The 25,786-nt window shown below is 39.6% G+C and overlaps 1 protein-coding gene across 2 annotated transcripts in view; it reads right to left on the bottom strand.

The window, feature by feature from the left end:
* Positions 1 to 16,147, bottom strand: part of CPPED1 (calcineurin like phosphoesterase domain containing 1) — a 37,585-nt gene extending 21,438 nt beyond the window's left edge. Inside the window, exons 1-2 of one of the 2 annotated variants that reach the window (XM_064389983.1) lie at positions 16,026 to 16,147; positions 6,525 to 6,743 (exon numbers count right to left, since the gene is read on the bottom strand). In XM_064389983.1, coding sequence (XP_064246053.1) covers positions 6,525 to 6,743; positions 16,026 to 16,080 — 274 coding nt within the window. In that variant the 5' untranslated portion in view covers positions 16,081 to 16,147. Of the gene's footprint in view, positions 1 to 6,524; positions 6,744 to 15,623; positions 15,757 to 16,025 lie in introns of those variants that run through there. The other variant, XM_064389982.1, reaches the window with a different exon arrangement.
* Between the last annotated feature and the right edge of the window lie 9,639 nt (positions 16,148 to 25,786).

Here is a 25,786-nt window from a genome sequence, read left to right as displayed (position 1 = left end):
AAAATGTTTTGACTAGGAACATTTGCTATGGTGTATGCTTTCCCCAGTTTAGAAAATTAGGCAATTAAAGAGGATTTTTTAGAGTTATCCTGTAATGTGTTTCCAATTATATGCTGCAGCCCGTGTTTCAAGATTTATTGTCTATGAAAACTACATGTTTGGAGGGAGTCACATTAAGGCACTCCAAATTTGAGAGAAAGAGAGAGGCAATTATTTTGGATCATGGCAGTCGCATATCCAATTTGGGCATGGGGAAGAAGCTCAAGCTAATCCAGTTGTGATTCTCCCAGGAGAGAGGATGCCTTCAAATGCTACAGTGATTATAAACAGAAATGAAGCCATACCACTGTCTGGCCACCAGAACCATCAGTTCTGATGTTCCTCAGCTCTGCAGCTTGTCTATTCTGAATGTAAATAATTTCACTCTCCTCTGCGGACGTGTCACAGCTCATAAGAGAGACTAATTGTATAAAAGCCAGTATGCCCATCTCATCTCATATTCTGATCATCAAATTGTCAAGTAGGAGTCAAATGGAGAAGTACTGATTTGAAAAACTGTCACTTACTTGCTATCCAAATACGAACTCAGAATCCCAACATTTGGCACCTGTTTTTAAAATCTTGTTGCGCATCATTGCCTATTTTATTATATGAAGAAACACTGCATGTGAGACAGGATAGGGTATACAATTTTGAGGAGACATGCAGCCAGCAGTTTCACTTTTCACATAAAAAACATACTGTTGCCCAAAATTGTAATTAGCTGAACTGAGCTGATGTGCCTTATTGAGGCTTTATGGAGGAGTTCAGAGCGTTAGCGGAACGTGTGAATTCCTGGGGGAAAACACAAAGCGGCGATGCACACACAGATCCACAGAGCACAGCCTGCAGGCAGGGGGAGCTGGCTGGCACCGAGAATGTCCCAGAAGAGCTGGCCCCTGGAACCAGCACCAGGACAGCCACACATCCCTGCTGTAGGCAGGGGACCTCAATGCTTGAAGGAGAGAAAGCAGGGAGAGAGAGGAAGGAAACTGGGCAGAGAGAGCACCTGCATGTCCCGCAGTCACACAGTGACTCTGTCAGTGACAATTCCCTCCCACATTCATGACTGCTTTTTACAGGATGCCAGTCGTGGAAGGTAAGCCTGTACCTTTCACCAGCACAAGCTGCTGCAGCTCTGGGGCCTTGCCTGGCTGTATTTCTTCCCCCATTCCACAAAGTAATCTTCTGGCAGCTTTCAAGGCTGCAGTGCCTCAGTGACCACAAACCCATCAGCAATGAGCAGTGTCTAGCTGGGGCACCTCTGTTTCCAGCTCGTCTATTGTCAGGGCCTTTTCTGTCACCTCCTCTTTAAACTATTCACAGCAACAACACATGTCTGCGCTCACAGCCTGAAACACACATTAGATGGCACAGAAAAACATGAAAATATATAACAGATACAGTCCTAGAAGCTCTTACAATCCAAGATGGCCTAACAAAGAGAGTGAGAGACACAGACAGCAAACACACCAAGGAGCAGTACAAAAACATTTATATTAAATATGACTGCAGCTCGATAAAGCTGATTGAAACAATCAGATTTTTTAGCTTGTTCCATTTAAAAAACATACATTTATAAAAGCACAAATGGTGAAACGTGTTATAAATAATGATTTGAAAACCCTTAATTAAACAATTTAATAATATAAAACAAAGGTAGAAAAAAATAGAAAAATGTCACTACTTGGGCTTAATTGACAGTACAGGCTGATGTGAGATTATAAAGCACTGCATGACCTGGGTAGGAAATGTGTATATTAGAGATTATTATACCTTCACATTAACTAAAATAATTAGTACAAGTGTTCACAGTGTATTTCAAGTACCATAATAGTAAATTCCAGTGATTTTGATTTCTTGTAATTAACATATACACACAAATGAATTTAAAACTGCAAGCATAAACATTACTTGCTCACTGCTCCATTATCACACTGCTAACAGATCAAGCTTAATCAAGTTCTATCAGGTTTTTTGTGATTATACACATTATTAGACAAGTCTCATTTCATTTAGTCTCTAAACAGCTACAGTCAGAGCTAAATAAGTTTGAAAGAGATTTGCTGTCTTGTTCTTTTACCAATGTAGCCAGAACAATTAATGAAAAAAAATTAAACACCTGGACTAAATATATCACATAAGTAACTTTCCTGGTGAGAACTATCAAGGTACTGATAGCAGTAGCATCATTAAAAAATGCAGTTAAACAATTTTCTCTGAAGGAATTCGGCCACTTAAAAATAGTTGCTGGATTCTCAGCTTCACAGTCAGTGTTTCTCAGTGGCTTCAGCAGGGTGACCTTGGCTGCCAGCAGCTGAATTCTCAGCTGCTGTAACAAAAGGTGCTGAAATGCTGCTGCTGTTTCCTGGACACCAATCTACACCCAAGGTATGAGATGGAGAAGGAAGTACAATGTTCATGTTAAACTGGAACAGGGAGGGCAAGCAAGAAAGAAGGTGGGGAATTTGCCCCATGATTGGAGGGCACTATTCTATGGAACAGACACCAGCTTATTGAACTTGAGTCAGGATTGGGGAAGAGCTCAGCCACTAAAGGTGGGATTTTGCTACAGACCACCCAAAACCGGCAAAAGAATGGATTAAGTCTCCTATGAGCAACTTCAAAAAGTCTCTAGATCGCCCTGGGTCCTATGGGATACAAATCTCCCTGACACCTGCTGACAGCAATCCAGATCTGGAACCAGCAGGCAGTCTGGGACAATCCCTCGACACAGACAGGCCAACCAGGGCCACTCTGCTGGTCCTACAACTCACAAACACAGGAGTGCTGAGGGGTGTGTTAATCCTGGCAGCCTTGGCTGGAGCAGCCTCCAAGGTGGAGTTCAAGATCCCAAGGGGAGCAGGAAAGGCAGAGAGCACATTTGGGCCTCACAACAGCAAACTGGCTTATTCAGGGATCAGCTACAGGATCCTGTGTGAGGCTGTTCTGAAAGCAAGAGTTTGAGAGAATTGACAAGTGTTCAAACACAAGGTCCTATGAACACCAGAAAGGTCCTTCAGGATACTCTGGGAAGGCAGAGGGAGAGAGAAAAATACAGGCTATAAGGAGAATGATCTGGCTAAATGAGGAACTCATACCTGAGAACCAATGAAAAAAGGACATAAAAAGGAGTTGGAACCAAAGACACCCTTGAAAGGAAGAATACTGAAAAAGTAGCTGGGTACGCAGGGCTGCTACCAGGAAAAGCAATCTGAGAGCTGCAACTAGCAGAAGGCAGCAAGAGCTTCTACTGCTACTTTAGCAACAAAATAATAAAGACAATGCAGCCCAATGCTGTGTGAGGCAGTGACAAGCAGCAGATACTCAGGGCTTCCTTTGCCTCCCTGCACTGAAACATTCTCCCAGAACTAAAGGAGCACAAGCAACACCAGGGATGGAAAGTTTCAACCCAGGCCATCCCATGGGACTGATGGGATGAATCCAAGAGTACTGAAAGTGCTGGCTGATGTCACTGTGGGGCACTGCTCTATAATCATCAAAGGGCTGTGGAGCTGGGATGTTGCAGTCTGGATGAGTGGAGAACAAAATGGGTGAGGAATTGGCTGTTGGACTGGAGCTGGACTGCTGGGCTCCAGGTGTATTGGTAACTGAACAATATGGGAAATTTCCATAAAACCAAACAGAAGGTTCCAAGTTTACACGAGAACAGTAACATTTTTAGAAATCAATTTCCAGAGTTTTAGAAAAATGCAGTCAAATAAACACAATCTGATCAATAATATTTTGCAGATTACCATTTTTGTCATATTAAATTATATTATACTTAATGCACACAAATGCCTTCAGAAGGAAGTCCTTCATTGTCATGGTGTATCTAAGTGTAAGCATAGAGTTCATAGAAATTATATTCAGTGAGATAGTTGCACTATAAGGTAACACTTAAAATTCTTGATGTGATTGTACCACAATATCAGTGTTACCAAGAATAGATATCCTATTCTGATTATGTAATCAAGAAAAACTTCTGGAAATAATATTCAGAGTACAAACTACTTTTAATCAGCAGCTAAATACCACGACATGATTACTTCGTTGCTCTAATGACATCTGTAATGGATTCCAAGTGCTGTGCCTGATTGCTTCCCAGCTGATCAGGATTCTGTTCATCACTTCTAGCTGCTGGAATTCTGAGATTTCTTGGAGTTCTTCTGCAAAAGGCTTCAACACTGGTTCAGCTAAATGGCTGCAGTGCATGCTTTAAAACAGTCCATCAAAAACTCTACCTTCAGTACTCCACGATAAAATGTTTTAAGAGAGGAGAGGAAGATCTGCATTGCCTACTCACTTTTTACCAACAGGAATTGATTAAAAAGCTGTATAATCTCCCTGTTCTTTTAGGCAACTAGTCCAAGACTACTAATCCACAGGTATCTGCACCACAGAGCAAGTCACTGTTATCTCTGTCATCAGTTTAGACAGAAAGACAAAGGGCTGTAAAATTGTCCTTTTATGTACAACTTAATGGTTAAATTGTACTTTTATGTTTATCAGCATACAGCAGAGCAAGCCATTTGTATAAACACAAAGGCAATAATGAAGTAATTGTTCCAGCTGAATATTCTACAATTCCTTTTAATAGTGCATTTCCTTAACCACTTTATATAACTACATGATAACACAGGCTTGAAAACTATTAACATAATTTCAATCACCAAGAAATTATTAGGAAGTTAAAATATGGTGGCTCAAGTGAGGTAATCACAGAATCATTGAATCATTTAGCCTGGAAAAGACCCTTAAGTTTACTGAGTAATGAACTGCTCTTTCTTGCAATTTCTTGGAAATTGCATGAGGCAGCTTCAAATATTTATACAAGGCACAGCACATCCATCAAACAACGTAGGTGATCTCACCAGCACAATCCACTCAGTTTCTTTCACATATATATTAGCAAAATGAATAATGCTAATGTTTTGCAAAACCCTGACGGGTTTGTATTTAAAACATTACAAAGTCTGAGACATACACTGGCAAAAGGGACAATAATGACTACAGAGAACCATTGCTAGAAAAAAAAACCCTAACCAAATACCAGAAGTACCACACAGAAGACTTACTGTATCCAGCCATTCAGTGCCCAGTGGAAGTCAGAAGATTGCTGGCTCTCTAGGTCACACTTAAACTCTACCAACAAAGAAGCCTTAGCATAATGTTGTTTGAAGTCAAAAGAGACAAAAGTACTCAGAACTTGGCACTGTTTTATGAGTATTTGAGAAATATCCAGGTAAACAGAAACTAACTTAGCCTCCTGGATTATTTAAATTTTTAGACTGAAAGATCCCTTTCAACAGGATGTATAACATTTATTATTCATCCTGACTTTTCTTTCAAGGGATACTGAAACCAAAATATTTGGAACACCTACACAAATTAGAAGTTCTAATCAAAACATTTATTAAAACTCTGCTATAGGAAGATGATTCCAAAATTAATGGAAGCACGTAAGCCAACAGAACTGCATCATGGCATACTTTATGGTCAAGCTACCGAGGTGTTACGCAGTAGATTCAATCAAGCTTAAATCTGTTGTTTTTTACACTTTCCCACTCTTTCAGCAAAACTGTGTTCTGATCAAAAGAAAGCCTACAAATACTGTCAATCAATTTGACAGCTAAAGTCTTAAAATTAACATTGTGGGACACTGAAGGAATTAGTGAAAGGTCTCCAACGTGCTTGAAGCCCTGCTGTGTGAGCAAGGGCTGGGAAGCAGCTCCTCAGGTGCAGGTGGAGTGTGAAGCAGAGGGGAGCACAAGGCACAGGATGTTTGCAGGCTCCCTGGGTGGATTGTGGTGCTGGCAGTGACAGAGCCAGGGCTGTCTGCAGCTCTGCTGCTTATCAGGGCTAACAAATGTGGGACACCGTGCTTAGATCTGCTTTCCAGACCACTTCTCAGCAGGTAACACCACTTCTCATTTCACTTCCCAGAAAAATGCTTCTCCTTCTTGTAACTCACCTTTCTGGACGCCTTTTTGTTCTTCCTCTCAGTGTACAAAGAAACACACTGAGCTCAGAGTCCCACAGCCACAGGACAGAGTTGCTAGAGCTCAAACTCACTGACCTTTAGCATTTAAAAAACGTAAATATTTGACTCTATTAAGCACTAGAAATCTATAGAATTCTCTGAGCCTTACTCACTTTTAGGTACTCAAAAAGCCATATCTAGTTTTTGCTATTTTCTTGGCATTAGTTTTCCCCAGTGGCTAGAGCCCTTCCTTGTCATCTCGAAGCAAGCAATTAATTAATGGAAGTACAGCCTTAAGATGAGTGCTACATGAAATCAGATGAAAAAATCAGAATAATATCTCAAGAATAATCTAAAAACCACAGTTTTTTTCCCCCCAAAATACCAAAACAAGAACTAATACTTATGAAAGGCTATTTTGAAGTCAAGTAAGTTAGCCTTATTGCCAATCTGAAATATAAAAAAATGTTTTTATATTCTGCACTTTTAATTGCCTTACCTGGCATTCCATGGACAAGGTCTCCACACAGCACAAAAAATTTGGGTTTAGGGTCTAGTTTGTTAACAGCCTGCACTGCTTGCTCTGCTAATTTAATTTCTTCTCCCCATTCATCATCTCCATTATCAGTGTCTCCATGTGTCCAAGCTTTCATCAGTCCAAACTGAGGATCTGCTCCTTGGATGAAGTAGAAGGGCCCCTTCCATTGGTACTCAGCATCTAAGAAGGAAAAAAAAAAAAAAAGGAAAAAAAACCAGTAGACACAAATTAAAAGAGAATAAAAGCTTCCACGCATCATTAAACTGATTGTTCTTCACCTCAGTAGGCTGACACTGCTTTAATGCACGTATAGAACTCTGTACTCATTCACACAGGACAAATATAAAGGCAGATATACAAAATTTTCCTCTAATGTATAGTTGTAATAAATGAAAGTGTATTAATCTAATTATACCACATAGTAATTCACATACTTCTCCTCTAAGTGATTAGAGGAGAAGTATGTGAAGAATTCAGCAAGTAGTGCTGGAAATTACAAGACTACAACACAGCACAAGTGTGTAACATTAGATTTCAGTTGAATCTTTTAAGATTCCAATTATTGCTTTTTTAATTAACAAGTTAAAACATATACAAGTTTCACATTTTATGGTTCCAGTAGATTTTTTCTTAAATTATTAAGGATTTAGATTTTTTTTGTTCTCACAGTTTTAGAGAAAAGTTGGATGTAGTACATGCTTTGGAGTTAGAACTGGAGCCACTCAACAGGTCCAAGATCAGCGAACACTAAACCCAGCAACATCAGAATCATCATCAATAATGAAAATTCATATTTACTGCTGCCACAATTCTTCCCAAGACCTATGATAAAAAGGTGAGAACTCAGAAACAAATTTCCATTGACAGAGTCAGCGTAGGCAGAGTGTAGGACAGAATCTGTACTGGTAGGATTTTTCATATACTTCTTTCTCCAATATTGTAATACCAAGTACAACAAAGAAAGGGAGACATATAGGACTACAAGCCCACTTGGAAGAAAAAAATCTCAATACTGGGCAAATAAAACAACAGTTGGCTACAAATTTATAACAAAAATGGGAAGCCTGTTTCCGACAATTGTGTCTCAAGCTGGAATTGAAATACAAACACAAGTACACTGTGGTTTCTCCAGCTGTCTATATGCATTCATTTGCAACCTGAATATTTTAATTTTGACAGCTCTATTTGTCTTAATACATTTACTGTTATTGGAGGTTTTTAAACAGCACTTAAACTGTTAAAAACTCACCGACTACATCCATCTACAGTTGAATCTAAAAAGAAAAGCTAGGAATAATTTAAAATTAAAATATAATCTGTAAATATACTCTCATATCATGTCAGTCTGAGCTGAAATCCATTTTGAGGCAAATGGTCTTCTGGTCTTTTAGTAACAGTAGAGAAGAAGTAGCATGTTCAACACATGGATGTACTTTTGATTTCCTTCCACGAGCTCTAGAACTGCAGCTTCACACTTTGCAAGAAGGGGAGTGTGTTTCTTCCAAGCAAGGTTAGAAAACAGAGTTCACAAATCATCTCTTGCACCAGGGATAGGCCAGAGTGAGGGATGAGGAATGTAGGCAACTCCCAGAAGCTGCTTGCAATTGTCACCTGTTGCTATGGCATCAGATAGTTTTTCCAAATGAAAGCTTCTGCACTTTAGTTAAACTAACATTTCATATCCAAACAAAATTATTTATATACCAGCACTGACTTCTCTAAATAATAATGATGTATTTTATAGACAGAAACTTCTAGCCACTCATTGGCTTTTAATTCTGAAATAAAATTTATTCTTCAAGTTACACAACTGTTCAGAGAAGTGAAATGATCTATCTAGCCATGAGTTTGCAGTATAAGACTTATGGAACCAGCTGAATGCCAAAAATAATTTAGGTTTTTATTTTAGGAGTTGCATGAAAAAATACAATTGCCATAAAAGCAGCTTACATGATGCAGTAAAGGCACTGTTTGTGCAGAGAAATCAACTTACAGTTTTGATAGGTAGAAAGCTATAGGAAAAAAAAATCAGTTAAGGAAGCTTGCATCAGAAGCCCTTTATGACCTCTACAAAATGAAAATGAAAAAAAAGAATGCCTGGAACAGGAACTTGGTTTGGAGGAGTGCCACAATTTATTCATTAAATGGGGAAAAAAGAACAAATCTTTGAACAATATGGCAGGACTGCTAATACCTGTCCCTTTTCCAGCAACCTGACAGACAGTACTGATAAATCAATGCTGAGCAAAATCTACTTGTTTTGAATTGTTTAATCTGAAGCCACTATTTTTACAGAGACTACTCAGAAAAAGAGCTAGCATTTGTTTTTAGGGCTGTGTTTCAAGTATGGACAGACTGTGTTATGCTTTCAGAACCCAGCGATGGTGCGAGGTGGCCCCAGGCAGGGCAGCACCTGGAGCGGTCCCGGCTGGGCAGCACAGGCAGCAGGGCTGGCCCAGCCCCCAGGGAACTTCAGACAGAACACTGGACATACACAGGGCTGGCAAGCACACAATGCACTGTCAGGGGGCAGGTGGGAAAGCCAGACTAGGATTATTCTAATATATCTTTCAGGGATATTTTATTTTCTTGACTTATGTTCATGCCAATACAGTAACTCTCTAGGTTTTAAGTACCTGAATGTTTCTAAGACTGTGCACAGATGCTCTGGTTTGAGTGGGTGAGTGATGGTCATGTGAGGCAAAGAGAGAGACTGATAAGATGAATTTCAAAAAGAGAAGTTCAGTACACAGACAGAATCAAGAAATGGCAGAAGAAAGGAGAAACAGAAGATGCAGGGGTGGAGGTGGTGAAGAGTGGGGAGAAAAGGAAGGAGATAGGAGGTGAAAAAAGAAAGGAACTGAAAATGATGCAAAGGTATGTGCTATATTCTCCTGTAGGAATGAAAAAGATAAAATGAAGAAAGTGAAGCAGGGATATCAGAAGAGGGCCAGGAATCAGGGCTACATAAATGACATTTACTTAAAATGTTAGTTTAGTTAAATGGTCTTAGCCAAATAATTCAGTCAATAGGTATTTCTGTGGTATTCAATAACTTATCAAATAGTTACAAAAATAACAGTAAGGTTGAAAAAATATTTTCTACCTTTGTCTTGTTATTTGATCACTCCAACCAGAAACATTAAAAACAAATAACCTTAGTGCTTAAATCAAATTCCATTAGCTTATTACTTATCAATTGTTACTCACTGCTTTTGTTTCCCAAGAAACAAAAGTATATGGGAACAAAATAATGTAAAGACATTGTTTAAACTTACAACACAACTTTTTTCTTAAAATCAGGAATGTGCTTTAAGTACTATAAATATGAAAACAGAATATCATGATTAGAGTTGTATAAATACCCTGCTGGTGTGAACTTGCATCTGGAACCAATCTTACGCCTGTTCTGAATTCAGCTCATCCAGGAGGCAACCCTTGAGTGCCCTCACTGGTCTTCAGAGCTGTTTCTGCAAGTTTTTCTTTATCTGTGCAAGACATGACACCAGTCCAGCTAAATTTTGAAGTGCTGCTACTAGTGCAATTTCACTAGTTCTGCTGAAAACCCCAGGACTAGGTCTGCATGAGTGCTCTTCCAACAAACCAATATGGTAAGAGGCTGGCAATGAGAAACAGCTGGGAAAAGCATCTTCGGCTACCACAGATAGATCCAGAAGTCTTCTCCCTGACAATCAATGAAATGGTTCATCAATGGACCCCGTTCAGGTCATTATTCTGTACTCTCCTTTCCTCCCTCACCAGCTGCTTGTTCATTTCTTGATTCAGTTACCCACAGAACAAGTTCTGTGAGCAAACAAACAAACCAACCTTGTCTGCCCTGTAAGTCAGGTCCCACAAGGCCCTGTTTGAACCATTCTCTGGTCTGTGCACTGGATCTCAAGGACAGTGCTCAGGGGCATCTTGCTGCTCCCATGCTGGGGGTCTGCCCGAGCCTGGCAGAGGGGAACTAACAAACACCACTGAGTACAAGTGGTGGGAGGGCCAATAGCTGCTTTTGCAGCAAGCCTCTAGTCATGATCCAGGTCCCAGCTGCTCTTTAATGGAAACAAATCAGTTACAGAAAGTTACTCCTGTCCATAATCTCTCTCTAGACACTACTGCGTCAGGGCAGTTGGGATGTGGACACATCTCCAGTGCCTGCTCAGTCCATCATGGGCAGTAACAAATATGAAAATGCCCTCATTGTCACACTGGGTTTGACAGGAGAATCAATACCACTTCCCTGAAAATCAGAGCACAGCAGACACAGGGACATGGTTCCCTGCCCCAAGTTCTCTGCCTACAAAGTGTGCCTGTGATTCTTTTTCTGGGTAAAACTGAAAAGGAAGCACAACTTTGGTTTTCCAAAGAAGGTCTATGCAAGAAGGAAAACGTAATCTCTTAAGTGAAGTCAGTATGTATACATCACAGACAACAACAATTTGTTTCCATTACTCTCTCCTGAAATAGCTTGAAAACCAATAAAAGAATTGTGCTAAATTTTTAATAATTACTTGTTAAAATATTATCAATAGATGTGGCTTAGAAAACTCATTATTTTTGTATGCCTAAATAGCAAAGATTTCAGTCTAAAGAAATGTGTAAGTCTTTCAGCTGTTTTTTTTTCCATGTGTACCTGGGAGTCTACCAAAGATATGACTACTGAAGGTTCTGTTAAATGACCAAGGCAACCTGTAAGGAATTATGCCATTTTAAGTACCAGGGGAAAAAACCCTTCAAAACAGGTATTAAAATACATTTTCAGAGAGAAAAAACCCCAACCTTTTAAAGAGTAGTTATTCTAGAAATTTTGTACTACAAAAATACTGTCAGTAGAAACACTGAATGACAGAATATAATTTCTCAAATAAATGAGGCAGTGCTACTGTTATCAAAAGACATACTTTTAAACTTCTTAGATAACTATCAAGGTAAGAAATGCCCCCTCAGACACAGTTTATTTGTACTGAGGGCTACAGAAGCTAAATTCTAGTCATGCCTTATGCCCACCCCCAAATTTAACATGTAAACTCATTACAAAAACTTTACAGCCCAGAGCTGTAGGTGTGAAGGGGGGTGGCTTGCATAATGACAAGGTGAAGTCACAGAAAGTTTCTCAAAACCCACATAAAAATTTCCCTAATCCATATGAGAGTTGGAGACAGTACTGGGAATGGAATATGCAAGCTGGGAAGCAGTTCTGATCAGTGCTCAAAAATATTACTGTTGAAGAGCTCTAGAACAGTAATCATAATGTGCCAAGATCTAACACTCTTCTGAAAGCAAGAAATCAACTGCGGTTGTATTTAATTTCAAAGGAAGGCGAATTATATATAATTATGATGCTTTTAAAAAGTGCAAAAATCCTTGAAGGCAGCATGGAAACTATTCAAAGACACTATCCCAGAGGCTCAGACCATATGCACAGCATTTACTAAGGACTTCAGAAAGACCAAAAAGAATCCAGACTGTCTAAAGTACATAAGTAACAGTGACAAGGAGGCCAGTAAGAGCAGGTCAGTGTCCTTTGAAAAGCCAAGGCATTCAGACAAAAAAACCAAGAAAGATTTTATACACTGAAAGGTTTGATGCTGAAGTCCAAGAAGTAAAGCTAAAAAAAGTGAAGAACTGGAAACAGCATAAAACTGAGAACTACTAAAGCACTTTAGTAGTTCTTTAGGAATTAGGAGCAGGTAGTCTGCCATACAGTCACTAAGGTTAACAGATGTTCCAGACATGCAAGATGCACCCAAAAAGAAAGGCTGAAAAGAAGAAAAACAAGGTACAATTTTGTATCCTCATGCATTGTGAGGGAACTTGTGAAGATCTAATGTGATAATTCCTCCTGACAGACAGCACATCAGATCTGTCTCAAATCAAAATACCAGTAGATGATTCGACAGATAGACATAGGCACTAACAAAGCACTCAGATTAGGGGGCATCCATAGAACTCCTCAAAAGTGACATTTCTGGGGAGTTATCCTTAAACCTGCCCTTGCACCAAAGGAACAGGGAGGTGGACACTATTACATCTACGTTTAAAGGGATTCTGGTAACAAATGACTAAAAAAATGGCATCTGTACAGACAAGCACTAACCAAGACTCCTGTGTTTACTGATTCTTCAGAAAGAGTAATCAACAGCAGGGACAAGGGAGATCCACTTGATCCCATCTCCAGGAGGCATAACAGTTACTCACCAAGGACTCATAATTACGGAAGCCAAGCTGTCTGGAAACACAAAATGAAGTCCTTGCATGCACAGAAAGCTGGTAAGAAAAAAAAAATGGACAAGACACCCAGATGCCACCTGGATCTGTACTAGGACCTATATACTGTTCAACACACTCAAAACAATCTGTCACAGCAACTGAACAGCGAGGAAGTGGAATTTGCTAAAATTAAGCCATTTGACACCATGAAAATCAGGCCTGTTGTGAAGAGCTGAGGAGAGACTTCCTGTGCAGTGAGTGTTCAAAAAAGGATGAACTTTGTGCAAAAACGTGCAGCATAGTGCACATGGGGAAAACACCACCAACTTCAAATGATTTTTACCAAGTGCTACCAAGAAGTCATCTCAACATTCATAAATGGCAAAAAATCAGAGATTGGAAAGGGATAGTGAACAGAGAAAAATGAAAACATGAGAAGTAATTGAATAAACTTTGAGAGTACGTACAAGATTGGTGAGAGAGGCATCACAAAGGAGCACAAAATCACATGTGGAACTGAGACTGTGAGGATGCAATAATGGTTATTTGCCTGTTCCACATAAAGGTGTCGGAACCATGAATTAAAACTAGCAAAAGACAGGTTCAAACAGACACTTCTTAACCAGTTCAACTGACAGAACTATCACTTGTTTAGTCACTTGAAAAAAGTGTTCCACCACTTCCACAAAAATTCTTTGCACAGCATGCTACTGACATACTTGGAACAAAAAAAAAACCCCAAAATCCCCCAAAACCAAATAAGTACCTGACTTCTGGAGAGAAGTGGTAAGACAGGACTTACCCAAACATATGGTCCTGTTTCTTCACGCAAATACTAATAGAAGGAGTAGACAGCTGAAGCAAAATTTCACATGGGCATAAAAGAGATAATTTATTTTTTAAAGTCAAACCATATGAAGGTCTCTTGCCAACCAGGTAGGGTATTTATACACTTATTTATACACTGTTTACTACTGTGCCTCATTGATTATACGGATAATTTCAATCCCTCACCTCAAGCTCCTCATGCAAATGTCCCACATCAAGGGCAGATGAGAACAGGTTACAGGTATAACCCCCATGTTATTTAAAAGCAGACTGAACAATTTACCAGTAGGAAAGAGGGACTTTGCAGAAATGGTAGGAAGAAAGGAAGGAAATTTAGCTCTCGATAGTGCCTTTCAAAATTTAAAAGGAAACTGTGTGCCAAGTCACAGCAGTGGCAGTAAATGTGGATACATGTTTAACAGGAGTGAAATGTTAAGATTGAGAAAAGAAACAAAACAGAGATAACTGATTTTTGTCTTAAACCACATGAAAATTTGCCTCAGTTTTAACAGCCCTTTGTTCTCTTTTTTCCTAATAATTTAGTTATTAAAACGTTGTGTTGAACTTTAGCCTCTTAAGAAAGACCCAAGTAAATTATTTACAAAAATACTGCACCCGAAGATGGTAGCTGGACTATGATAGCCCAACAAATCCTGAACAAGATTAAAAGCTGGTAAGAGTTCTCTTACCAAACTGGTAAGAGAACTCTTAACTAATTTTTAAAGAATTCCAAACAAGGACACTTCAGGAGAAAGAAGCACACCTGGAAAACAGATTCCCAAATGATGTTTTCTTCCATGTTTAAGGAAATTTTCAAGGAGTTAGATACACCTTTTACTCAGAAATTTTTACACTGCTGTTGAACACTCCTTTTGTCAAAATTTCACTGTATAGATGATTTAACTGGATGGCTTGTCTGCCATCTGTCCCCTCAGCAAATGCTAGGCATTCTGTTCCAAACCAACCAGACCATCTGCAATTAATAGGTTGCCAGAATGGTTGTATACATATACTTCACATGCTCTGAGTTGGTGATTTTTCTTTATTTGGCAACAAGCAAAGCCAAATATTTCCAGTGCAACCCAAGAAAAGACCACAAAACTGATGGGATGAAATAGCTTGCTGACCTCACCAAACCAATACCATTTAAAATTCATAAATACAGAGAAGACCTTTTATACATGATCACAGAAAATTATTTCTGAACTCAGCTGTGTCCCTGAAAAACCGCAGCACACTGTAGAACCTCCATCCTTGAGAGTTTGACAATCAGGTGCATACACTGAGATGCTAACGTGTTAAATGCGCTCCTCCGTGTCCAGCCACAGCCAGAACCAGCAGCCACAGGCGGCTGCCAGCTTTGGCTCGGCCCCGTCTCCTTGCCCACCTGGCGGGTGTGGAAGCACGTCTGCCTCGGCCGGCTGCAGCCCAGGGCTCGCAGCGCTGCTCTGCACGGCGGGGAACGGCCAGGGCAGCCCCTGTGCTGCTGACCTGAGCGAGGCCGAGCATCCCGGGGAAAGCAGCGTCTTACCAAGCTGTGAACAACCTCCGTTTGAGCAACAACAGTGACCCAGCGGTAACCTGTTAGGTCACCCCTACAGGTACAAACACAGGACAGCACAGTGCTGGCACCAACAGTTTCACAGGCTATGGAGACCCGGTTCAGCAGCACAGATAAGCATTTTAAAACTAATCCGGTGCTGGACACCGCTGGCGTCTTCAGGGGAGCCAAATCGTGGGGACAAACCTGGGCGGCTCCGGGCGCGCCGCGGCACAGCGGGGCGGCCACAGCCCCGCGTCCGTCCGTAGCCGCCCGGTGTCCCCCGTGTCCCCGCTCCCCGCCACGGGCTCGGCGGCAGACAGCCCAGGCCCCGGCGCTCCACACCTCCCTCTCCCGGGCGGCAGCTCCTCCCGCCGCCGGGGAAGCCCGGGGCCTCCCTCCGCACGCCCCTCCCGCCCGGCAACGCGGCGGGGAAGAGCCCGCAGGCGATGGCGCGGCTCGGCCGGCGCTCCCCGTACCTGCGCGGAAGGCGGTCAGAGTCCTGCCGCGGGCTCTCAGGAACACGCTCCCTTCCGCCGCCATCGCCCCGGCCCGCGCGGCCGCTGCCACCGCCGGGCCCGGCCGCCGAGGGGGCGGCACCGCCTCCGCCGGGGGCGGCGCCTGGCGCGGGCGGGCGGCCCCGGGACGCCCCGCGGGCCCGGGCGCCCTGGCCTGCTGTGAGGGAGCTGCGGGAAGCGGGGCTCGGGCGGCTCCGGGCCGAGCCCTGGGATAGCCCTGGAGCGGGGGCCGGCTGCGGGGCGGCTCCCGGCACCGCTGTGTGTGGGGGGCGGCGTAGGGTGGAACCTGTCCCGAAGATGCGCTGGCTTTTAAATAAATTATAATAAAGTAATAGATTACATCATATTCAGCTTATTCCTAACCTGCGAGCCGAAGTAACCCCTTGTCTAAGAGCATTGGCAACCTTTGTTTCTTCATGGGTTCTTCTCATCAGGTTTTCTCAGTGTTTAAACGAATTGAAGTATCATCAGTAAGTATTCTCTGAAAAAGAAAAGAGAAGTTATGCAGAAAAAGCAAAGCCCCAGTGTCTCCCTGCTGCCAGTGCCCGAGCTCGGCCTGCCCTGCCCTGCCCACGGCTGTGGGCACTGTGGCGGGCACGGACCAGGCCCACGCAGTTCATGTTCTGTCAGAACCTGGCTACACAGTGAGGGGATGACTGAAATAGATGGGTGACCCTTACAAGGCAATGTTTTCTTAATCTCTTCTAACCTAGAATTCCTTTTTGACCCAGCCATCCAGGAACAATAATACGGTTGCAGTTTCCCAGTTGAACAGCTGGGACCCCATTATTCTGCGCGGTGCAACATGCAGAGTTCTGAGTGCCTCTATTCATCGTGTGAAATCTGCAGCAATGTGTTAGGTAAGGTTAATGTTGCCAACTAAAAAGAATTCCTATGGCTAGATGGCTTTTCCATCTATAAAATGTGGGTATTATTATCCACAAGTAAAAACAGCTTCTTCAGTCCTACTTGTAAACTGCTTAAAGATCATTAGATGGAAAGCGCTAGGGGAAGTCTTTTTTATTAAGTAGATTTTGTCAATTCCTCTCTTTATGAGGCAGCATGTGGTATATTGCACAAATAAAAACCAAGTGCATTTTTAAGTCTCAGGTGTAGCCTATCTAAATATCCCAACACCGTCATAGGAAGGGGTGATCACAGTCTCATGGTAGAACTGCTCGTGCTAATGTAAGAACAGTTGGCTCAGTCATGCAAAGAATTTTTTTATACCTTTTCTATTTCTTTTCCATTTTCTTCTCATTTGCTTAATAGGGCTGAGCAGCTATAAACCAGAATATATGACTGCTGCATGACTTCAACTAAAGTCAGGATTAATTTTTGCAAGTGAAATAACATCAAGATCAGGCCAAAAAATGTAGATTGTTTTGGCAAAGCAGCATAATGTGGCTCTGGAGCACAAGGACATGAGATTGTGATCAGCACCTGAATTACCTTTGTCTTACTTAACCTGGATGTGTTGCTAAAGGCAACCATGTTTCTTGTCAAGTTATGCATGTCTGAAAGATTGAATCAGACCTGGCAGAGATGGGGATTGTAAAATCTTCTAGATTTATCTAAATCTGTAATTTCACAGCCCTTTTTTTTTCTAGACATGTATAGGGTGCTCTCCTCTACAAAATTCTGTTGTCAGTACTTGTATTCTGTTGTATTTGATGTCTTTGCAGGATGGATCATGGATGAGCCTCAGGGTGCTCAGCTCTTTCTAGGAGGTGATGATGGTGAGTGTGCAGCCTCCCTACGTTGTCTCCTCATCAAATGGAATCCTTTGATCTTAGATCACCTTGAGCATTACTTACAGTAATGAGGAGGCCACGAGAAATTTTAATTTTGTAATTTAAACACATTTTCTTGTGATTTTAGAGCCTGAGTGCAGAAGTGTTTTCATCTGCAGAAATAAAGGAACATTTGCTTATAAACTTGAGAACTGAGAATCAGGACTGTGTATGCAGGAGGGGGATTTCAGCTCTCTCCTGCTTCCTTTACTCTGCCAAATTTGAAGTATGCATTTTTGAAGCCAAGCTCATGGACCAAATGCTACACAGCTAAACTCATTTTACTATGACTAAGTCGTTCAAAGTTACTACTGATCTATGTTGGTTTAATTATAGATTTTCATGGACTCATTCCAGATGGGGCCTAGATAAAGCATCAGAATTTTGTCATAGGACCTGATTTGTTATACAGAGTGTCATGAATATAATGGCACTGAATAAATAATTTACAGTAGCACGTGTCTCCTCATATTTATAGAGTATAAATTGAGAGTTTTACTAATTTTATAAAGTTAGTGTGAACATACAGAGGGAAATGTACCATTCTGGGAGGGCATGCAGTATATTGAAAATAAGAGATTACAAGTGGGAAATGCAGGCATTGAAAATAAAATTCTTATATAAGATTTAGCTTAGTAAGAGCTGTGAATAGAATAGTGCAGATCTGTGGAGTCCAGATCTCGTAGGACTTACTCGAGTGTGCTTTAGATCATGCTGCCAAGACTTACAGTTCCTGGAAATTCTGAAAAATCCAGTAACAGACATTCTACCTTATTTTTTACTGCAGTTTAAAGTAAGACTGTATGCACCTTGAAAGACCTAGGTAAAGTACTAATAAAGCAAATAAATTATTCTAAAATTTACTATCTCTATTGAGAAATTGAAATAAAGAGCAAAATAGTCAAGGCAGTGGTTGAAGAATGGGAATATTTTTCCTAATCTCAGCAAATTATAAGATGACAAAGAACAAAGCTAGAAGAGTACAAAAGGTGAAAAAGATATAACAAGGTTGGTCTAAACATTAGAATTAAAATTACAATGCACAGACAGATATGCAGATTTGAAACTAAACTATTTTAATCGTATATATAGAATAGAATGACTATGTGCCATCTGGAATTCAGGGAATCCAATGAAAGTTGGAGGTGTAAACAATGCACACAGCAATATCAACATCTGTTTTCAGTGCCTGCTGATATATATGAGTCCTTGAGGGATAAGTTGGAGAAAATAATGGAAATTGATAAAACCTCATGATAGAAAAAAGATCACACATAATTGTATTTGTTTAGAAAGAATTTGGATTTACTCATGCTAAAAATAAATAGTGCATACAATGTATTGTCTGTTTTTTAAGAATCTCTTCTCCCTGTAAGTCCTTGAACAGGACAGCATTCATAGCAGGTGCAACGTTTGGAAGGTTTGGCGAAGGATAGAGCTCCTCTCCTTCCCCAAGAACAGGTAATGGATAAAAATCAGGAAGTTCTGAAAACTTACAGTAGTATCTCTTACGAGTACACTCCTGTGTCCTGCTCCATTGCTGAGACTCCAGGATGGCTACACTATTACAAGTAAATTTACCAATCTGAGCCTAAAACATTACATGATATAAAACATTACATGATAAAACATAAGGTCTGATATTCAATACAAACAAGAGTGAATTACTACACTAAAAATGAATTACTGCACTGAAGAGTGCTAGCAATGTTAAAAAAAGGCTCAGTTAATATTTGGCCTTGCTACCAAATGACCTTGCTTTATCAAAGAGCCCAAAAAATAATATAAAAATATTAAAAATGTTTTGCACAAACCAGCTTAAAGGGATTGGTTGGTCAGCACCAATATTTTGTTGCTAGGAAGGGAATAATGATGACATTGATTATTTCCACAGCTAAAAATCCACTATGTAATTGATTTTTATCTGACTCATTTAGTGTGGGCAGGCTCCATTTGTTCAAGAAACCTGTAATATATTCCTTGAATCACTGTAACTATGAGAGATATAAAAGTTGATGTAATGAGTTAAACACACTATTTAACTCAATTTGTTTTGCACACTGAATTCCTATTTCTGACACAGATACAGGCTCTATCTAGAGTTATTGCTCATTTTTTAAGATGTCTTGTTAATTCTCTGTGCTCCCAAATATTCAAGAGTTCTACTTTATTCAGGGTGCCTCTGATTTTAGAATTCTGTGTCCTGAGATTTCATTTTCAGGTACACTGAGAACTCACACCTTTCATTGAGTGATTGAGACCTGGACTATCAGCAGATTCGAAAGCCCTGACTAGTAAAGACTCCAGGGAATGAGAGAGCCAGACTAGGAGGAATTACTTGATCTGGTGCATATCTTTGACACATTCAGTGTCTGCTCCTGAAAAGTCCTGGATATTTGGGTCATGAGTTTGTATTGAAACTGCTAGACACAGAAAAATTGCATAGAAGTCCAGCAGGGCTTGAGCTGAGTGGAAATAAAAAAAAAAAAAAAAATCAAGGTTTTAATTGAAGCATCCATTTCCAATATTATGTAGAATATTTGTGATTGACTGCCACCTCATCCTGAACTAGAAGAACTTTCTGGCTTAACTGCTCTCCAGAATTTTTGCCGTCAGATTTGGGCAGCATTTGCCCACGGTCTAAAGTTTATGATTCCTGTCCAGCCACAAATGGAAGGGAATTGGGAATATAAATAGATTTGAAGAAACAATTTATTATATATATCCACATACATATGTGTATGTTTTTAGAGTACTACAGGTTTCAGGTAAATACTATTTGACTTGGTCTAAGAAGAAAATCTAGGCTTAAAACCTTTTATTTCACAACTTGGTCACCAATTTGGACCTGTTGGGCTTTTCTTACTGTAAACAAACAGATCTTCCATTAATGTACAAGCAAAACCAGAAAACTGGAAGAAAAATTAGTATTTAGTTTATGTATCTACATGCATGACTCTTAAGAGTCCTTTCTCCTTCTCTGCTGATAAATGACTTATTATTATAAAAAAAATAAAAGCCCTGGTGATCATTAACCACAACTGCTATTTCTGTAAAAAAAAAAAAACAAAAAAAACCCAAAAAATAAAACCCAAAGAAGCAGCAATCTTTTAAGTATTAAAATTGAATACCAATCAGAGCACTTTGATATTTTTCAACTAGTTGTAGAACAAGGGCACTGGTCTTTTCGTGTTACATTGGTTAATCCAAAATGTGTTGCAGATGTACTGGATGAATCTCTTTGTCTCCTTGCTCAAAGCATTTTTATTTCAGACTGGAAAAACTGATTTTTATGTTACAGGTGACATACAAGCAATTTGGGTGTTTTGAAAAAATTGATACCTCCTTTTTCTTTCCTTCTATAAAGAGATTTCATTCTCTTTCAGAAAAGTGTCATTTTTTTGTTCATCTAAATTTTAACCAAATATATTTCTCAGAAGCACATGTACATCACCATCTGACAGGCTATAACAAACTCAATATAAAGAGATAGACAGTGACATCAGATGACTCTGAGAAGAAAAAAGAGTGACTACAAAAAAACTCTGAAAGAGAGCCCATTGTGATTCCACTTTGCAAAGATGCAGCTTCTGCTGCAGAGGGAAGTTTGACACCACAGAAACGTCCTCTAAGTTGACAAGGTTCCACTTAGGTTTTCTGAAGTGGAAAAGGTAGTTGTACATCAATCAGGCACATAAATCCTCTTGTTGATTGGCCTTCCTGAGTCCCACTCTGCCACTACACTCCCCTCAAAATACAGCCTAATAAATTGCATCAGTGGTTCAGAGAATCTTTGCTGCTTTGGAGAATGATTTATGTTCGCTAAACTCTTCATAGAACTCTTCTACACATTAGTATTCTCTCATATTGTATGCCAGGTTTTGCATGTGAAGTAGATCTTAAAATTGACTTTACCATCTGTGATGTCACTAATATAGCAGTCACTGTACTTCCTGAAATAGGATGACTATGAAGGATGCATCTATTTTGTCACAGATTTCTATAAAACAAAATGTTTTTCAGTAATTAAAGCTGGAGGTGAACAAAGGAGGTACTCCGGGAAAAGCACAGATTAATTTAAACCATAAATGACCCATTTAATTTTTTTTTTTCACTCAAGTAATGACTGAAGAAAATGAGTTCAGAGACTGATGAAGGATGCTGAATAGGTAATTATCGCTATTACAAACCCCTTATTTTAATTTGGAGGAAATGTGATTTGAAAATTAAATAGTACTTGATTTTTTTTTTAGGTTTCAGTGTGGGATCTCCTTCAGCTCTGTCTAGCACTTTTGTCTCTCAGAATTTCAAGGACCTTTCTTTTCCCATTAATGATTGTATTAGATAACCAGAAGGATCCATTTTTCAACAGTATTATCTTAGCAATAAATTACATTTTCCACTTCCCTCAGATTCCTGGTCTAAAGATCTGTAGGTGTTTTACAGGCCTTGGGTAAAAAGAAGTAACGAAAAATTTGGACACAGGTAGAGGCACACAGAGGCTGATTTATGAGTGAAGGCATAACATGCACCACAAAGCTTCTACTTTTAAAATTAATAATAGATGAGGACAAGACTGCATGCCCTACAAGGCAAATGTCATCCACCTGTTTTGTACTACCCTTCACTTCAGCTACCAGCCTCCTTCCCTGTGTTTGCAATGATTTTTTTCAGATTCCTTCCAGTTGTACTTATTCATAACAACTAAGTCAATGACAGCAAACACTGTCTGTATTCCCAGAGTGTTCTTTCAAATTTTTAATGCTCCAGTAGTTTTCAAATCTCTGTTACAAATGTAACAGAGTCCAATGTCCAAGCATAAAAATCCAGTCTAACTGACACTAGAAAAGGGGTTTTCCCACCCTTTGAATTTCTTCTGATTTTGAAACAAGGGAGAAGAACAATTTTATTCATGGAAATATTGCTTGGTCTTATTGATCCATTCCTGCATTTGCTGAAGGGTGATCACCATAAAGATATGTCCCCTGTACATCAGGCAAAATACAGAAATTAACTCAAGTGCCTCTTCTGCAGATCACTTGGAACCCTTAAAGATAATTTTGATGTTTGCCAGTTGGTTGCAGGAATACACAGAAAGGAATTGCAGAAGGCTGTGTACAGCACTAGGCTACCAATGAGAAGATGCTACATCCAACCCTTCCAAATGTACTCTGCGGCAAACAAACCCAGTGTCCTTGCAAAATGAACTGTGCCACCCATTTCTAGCTTTAAAATCAGATGGAACTAAGACCTTCCTGCTATGAAGCAGAGTCAGACTCATTCAAAAAGCATGGTGGACATTGCACACTGCCCCAGAGTGGCCCTGAGAGTGAGCAAATGGCACAAAGCCAATGCACCGAGTAGGGACACTGGAGGCTGTGTGTCTGTAGGGGTGTCCTCACCACAGATCTCTCTAGCCATGACATCCTGACAACACCCACTTGACAACAGAGTCTGGCCACAAAGCTGTGGTCATGAATTTATCCCATGGACTTACTTAACTGACCATGGTACTGGAATGAGTGGTAAACCAGAAACAGCTCAAAAATAGTGAAGCGTGATTAGCATTTTTGTTGAATGCAATTGGATGAATTCATCAACCACAACAATTTTTTTTTTTTTTTAATAATTAACTGTGCTGAATTTTTCATTCAAATAAAAGCACAACATTCATATGGAGTAATTACTGTGGTGTAAAACACGTTTGAATTAGAACAAGACAACTTTGTCTTTGGGTAGGTAAATTCATAGTGCCAGGAAATTTTCTCCTCCCCAGGTTCTAGGAATCATGTGCCTAACGGTCTCCTGCAGCATACAGTACAAGCTACTGTTAATGTTAGATCTAGAGCTGAACATAAGGTATGGAGGGAGTATTTAAAATGTTTAATTATTCAAATGAAGGAATTAATTGACTGTGTCTTTTTTGCAGTTCCACAATATTTCTAAACATCTTAAGATCTCAGCATGCTAAGAAGAATATAATAATGTGTCTGAATCTGCACTTCAGTTTATTCTCCAAGACAAGCACTATGGAAAACCATTTTAAAATTAGCCATTTGGAACAGAGCAACTGACTTTGGGAAAAAAGCATATCTATGTGTGTATATGTATATTATGTATATGTACACAAAATATGTATACAATATAAAAACCTGTGATTGATTAATTGGATTAAATGGTCGAAGATCTTACTATGCCTATTTGATGTACAAAATGTGATGTAATACTGTATCAACAAGCTGCACTTCACTACAATGTTTATGACAGTTCCTTTTAAACTACCAGTTCTCAAGCAATTCTAATCTAATCTAGTGTTAGTTATGATAATTTCTGCAAAAAGTATTAAATAATTCTTAAATGGTGAGAATTTTCCAGCACTGAACTTCTAGCAGAATTCATTATTATACTTCCAGGCTTACCTAGATGGAGATCATTGCATTCCTTCTGGAACAGGCAGGTGGGAAAGAAAATATTTCTTTTGCTTCTCTAAAAACCTTCAAGTCTAATTTGTCTCCAGAGAAGGTCAAACTTAACCAAAAGCCAGGTTGATTTACGTATTTATTTTCAGGCAAACTATAGTAAACTGTAACTTGTGTTTGCCTAAAGCTTTCTCCAACAAAGTTTCTGGGGGCTGAACAAACTGTTTGCTTAAGGCTAAATTTCTTTCCTGTGCATGTGCAATTTTGTAAGGCAGTATTGTTAAACTGTACTGCATTTTAAGGGATTGAGAGATCCTCCCACTGTGCATTTTGAAGGATTGAGAGATCTGCATGTGGGTTGTTCATGCCCTTGATGTGCCACAATAATTGAAGTCCAGCTAGTGTCAACAAGGATGGAAAGTTTACCTAGGAGCAGATTGGGAAGCCCTGACCTGAAGAAGCATCTGTTACCTTGCTGTCAGCCAGAAATAATTATATTATAAGCAAGCTGGTACTAGAATTTCCAGTCGTTTCTCTTGGCCTCCAGAGCCAGAAGAAATCTGTGTAGTTCTGGTATTACACTCTATTTTTCTCCTTCAGCTCCTCATTGGGCAAACAGGTACTGTTTCTCTCAAAAAAAGAGGGATCAATTCTTTACTAGCAACCAGCAGAAGATACTTACTTTTAAGGTTTCTGCCAGGTTTGCTTAATTGGACTCTCCTGATAAAAAAAGCCAGCATAGTGCTATGATAGTAGTCTCAATGCTCTGATTTTCACACTTCAGCACTAATTTGCTTCTGGATAAACTTTGGTTAATCAAATTGCTGCAACTCAAGCAAATAAAGAGTGAAATTCATCCTGGCTAAAAGGAGCCCTGGTCTCATTTAGATCCAGAGCATTTCATCTACTAACATTCTCCCAGTACCTAGTGCTTCATCTTTTAAAATGTAACTGTTTTGGAAACATCCAGGTATGTAAACAGATAAAATATTTCAGTAGCTAAAGTACTTTCAAAATTAATTCCTCAGTGAAAAATGTTCAATTTTTAATTTTAATACACTCAAGAACAGATTTATAAACCTGGTTTATAAATATCTGCGTTCCTTGCAACATTTCTTCTACTTAGTCCTCAGAATACTTTGCAGCTGAAAGATTTATACCTTGTCCATACCCACTCAACCTTTGACTTATAAAGAAGCTGCCAGCAAGGACACAAAGTAGTGTCAAGCACAATGGCATCCTTGTACTGTGCAACTGGAATAAACTGTAAATTTAAAATAGCAGTGTTTACTATTAAAAACTTACAGTTAGTAAATATCTCGAGAAAGATTTAGTGAATCAATGAGACTGCTATTATTTTTCACACTTTTCCTGTAAGAAAAGAGAATTGTAATATTTCTGGGTTCTTACATAACCTAGTCTAGAAAGTATTTATCTCATCTTCTAAATAAAAAAATCAAACCCCCTCATCCTTTAATAAATCCCATGTAAACAGAAAAAATACAAGGTAGAAGTTAACTTAGAGGACTTTCTGTTTGAGCTTTTGAACACAAATCTCACCTGAACAAATATAATAATACCATCCTGGGTAAAACTTTTCCTAAACTGGCTGAGAAGACAGGTATATAATTTTTTTTCCCAGAAGGAGTATTCACATTTATTTATCAGCTAGGGTTTTGGAGGAGTTTTTTTTTTTTTTTCCCAAGAAAATGATATGTCATATAGGTGTCATTTCTGAAAAAAAAATCATGCACCTCTCATACAGTCTAGACTAAATCAAAGGGAAGAGAGCATTTTGTGATTTCTGCAAGTAAATTTGTAAAGACCAACAGGACTCAACAGATTTTTAGGACAAAATCATAAACTTGTTGTGGTGAACACCATGATGTGTGGGGGAGGAGGGAGAGGTGCC

This window comes from Passer domesticus, chromosome 15, assembly GCF_036417665.1.
Source record: "Passer domesticus isolate bPasDom1 chromosome 15, bPasDom1.hap1, whole genome shotgun sequence".
In the NCBI taxonomy this organism is placed as follows: domain Eukaryota; kingdom Metazoa; phylum Chordata; class Aves; order Passeriformes; family Passeridae; genus Passer; species Passer domesticus.
This window is presented reverse-complemented; position numbering and strand designations above follow the sequence as displayed.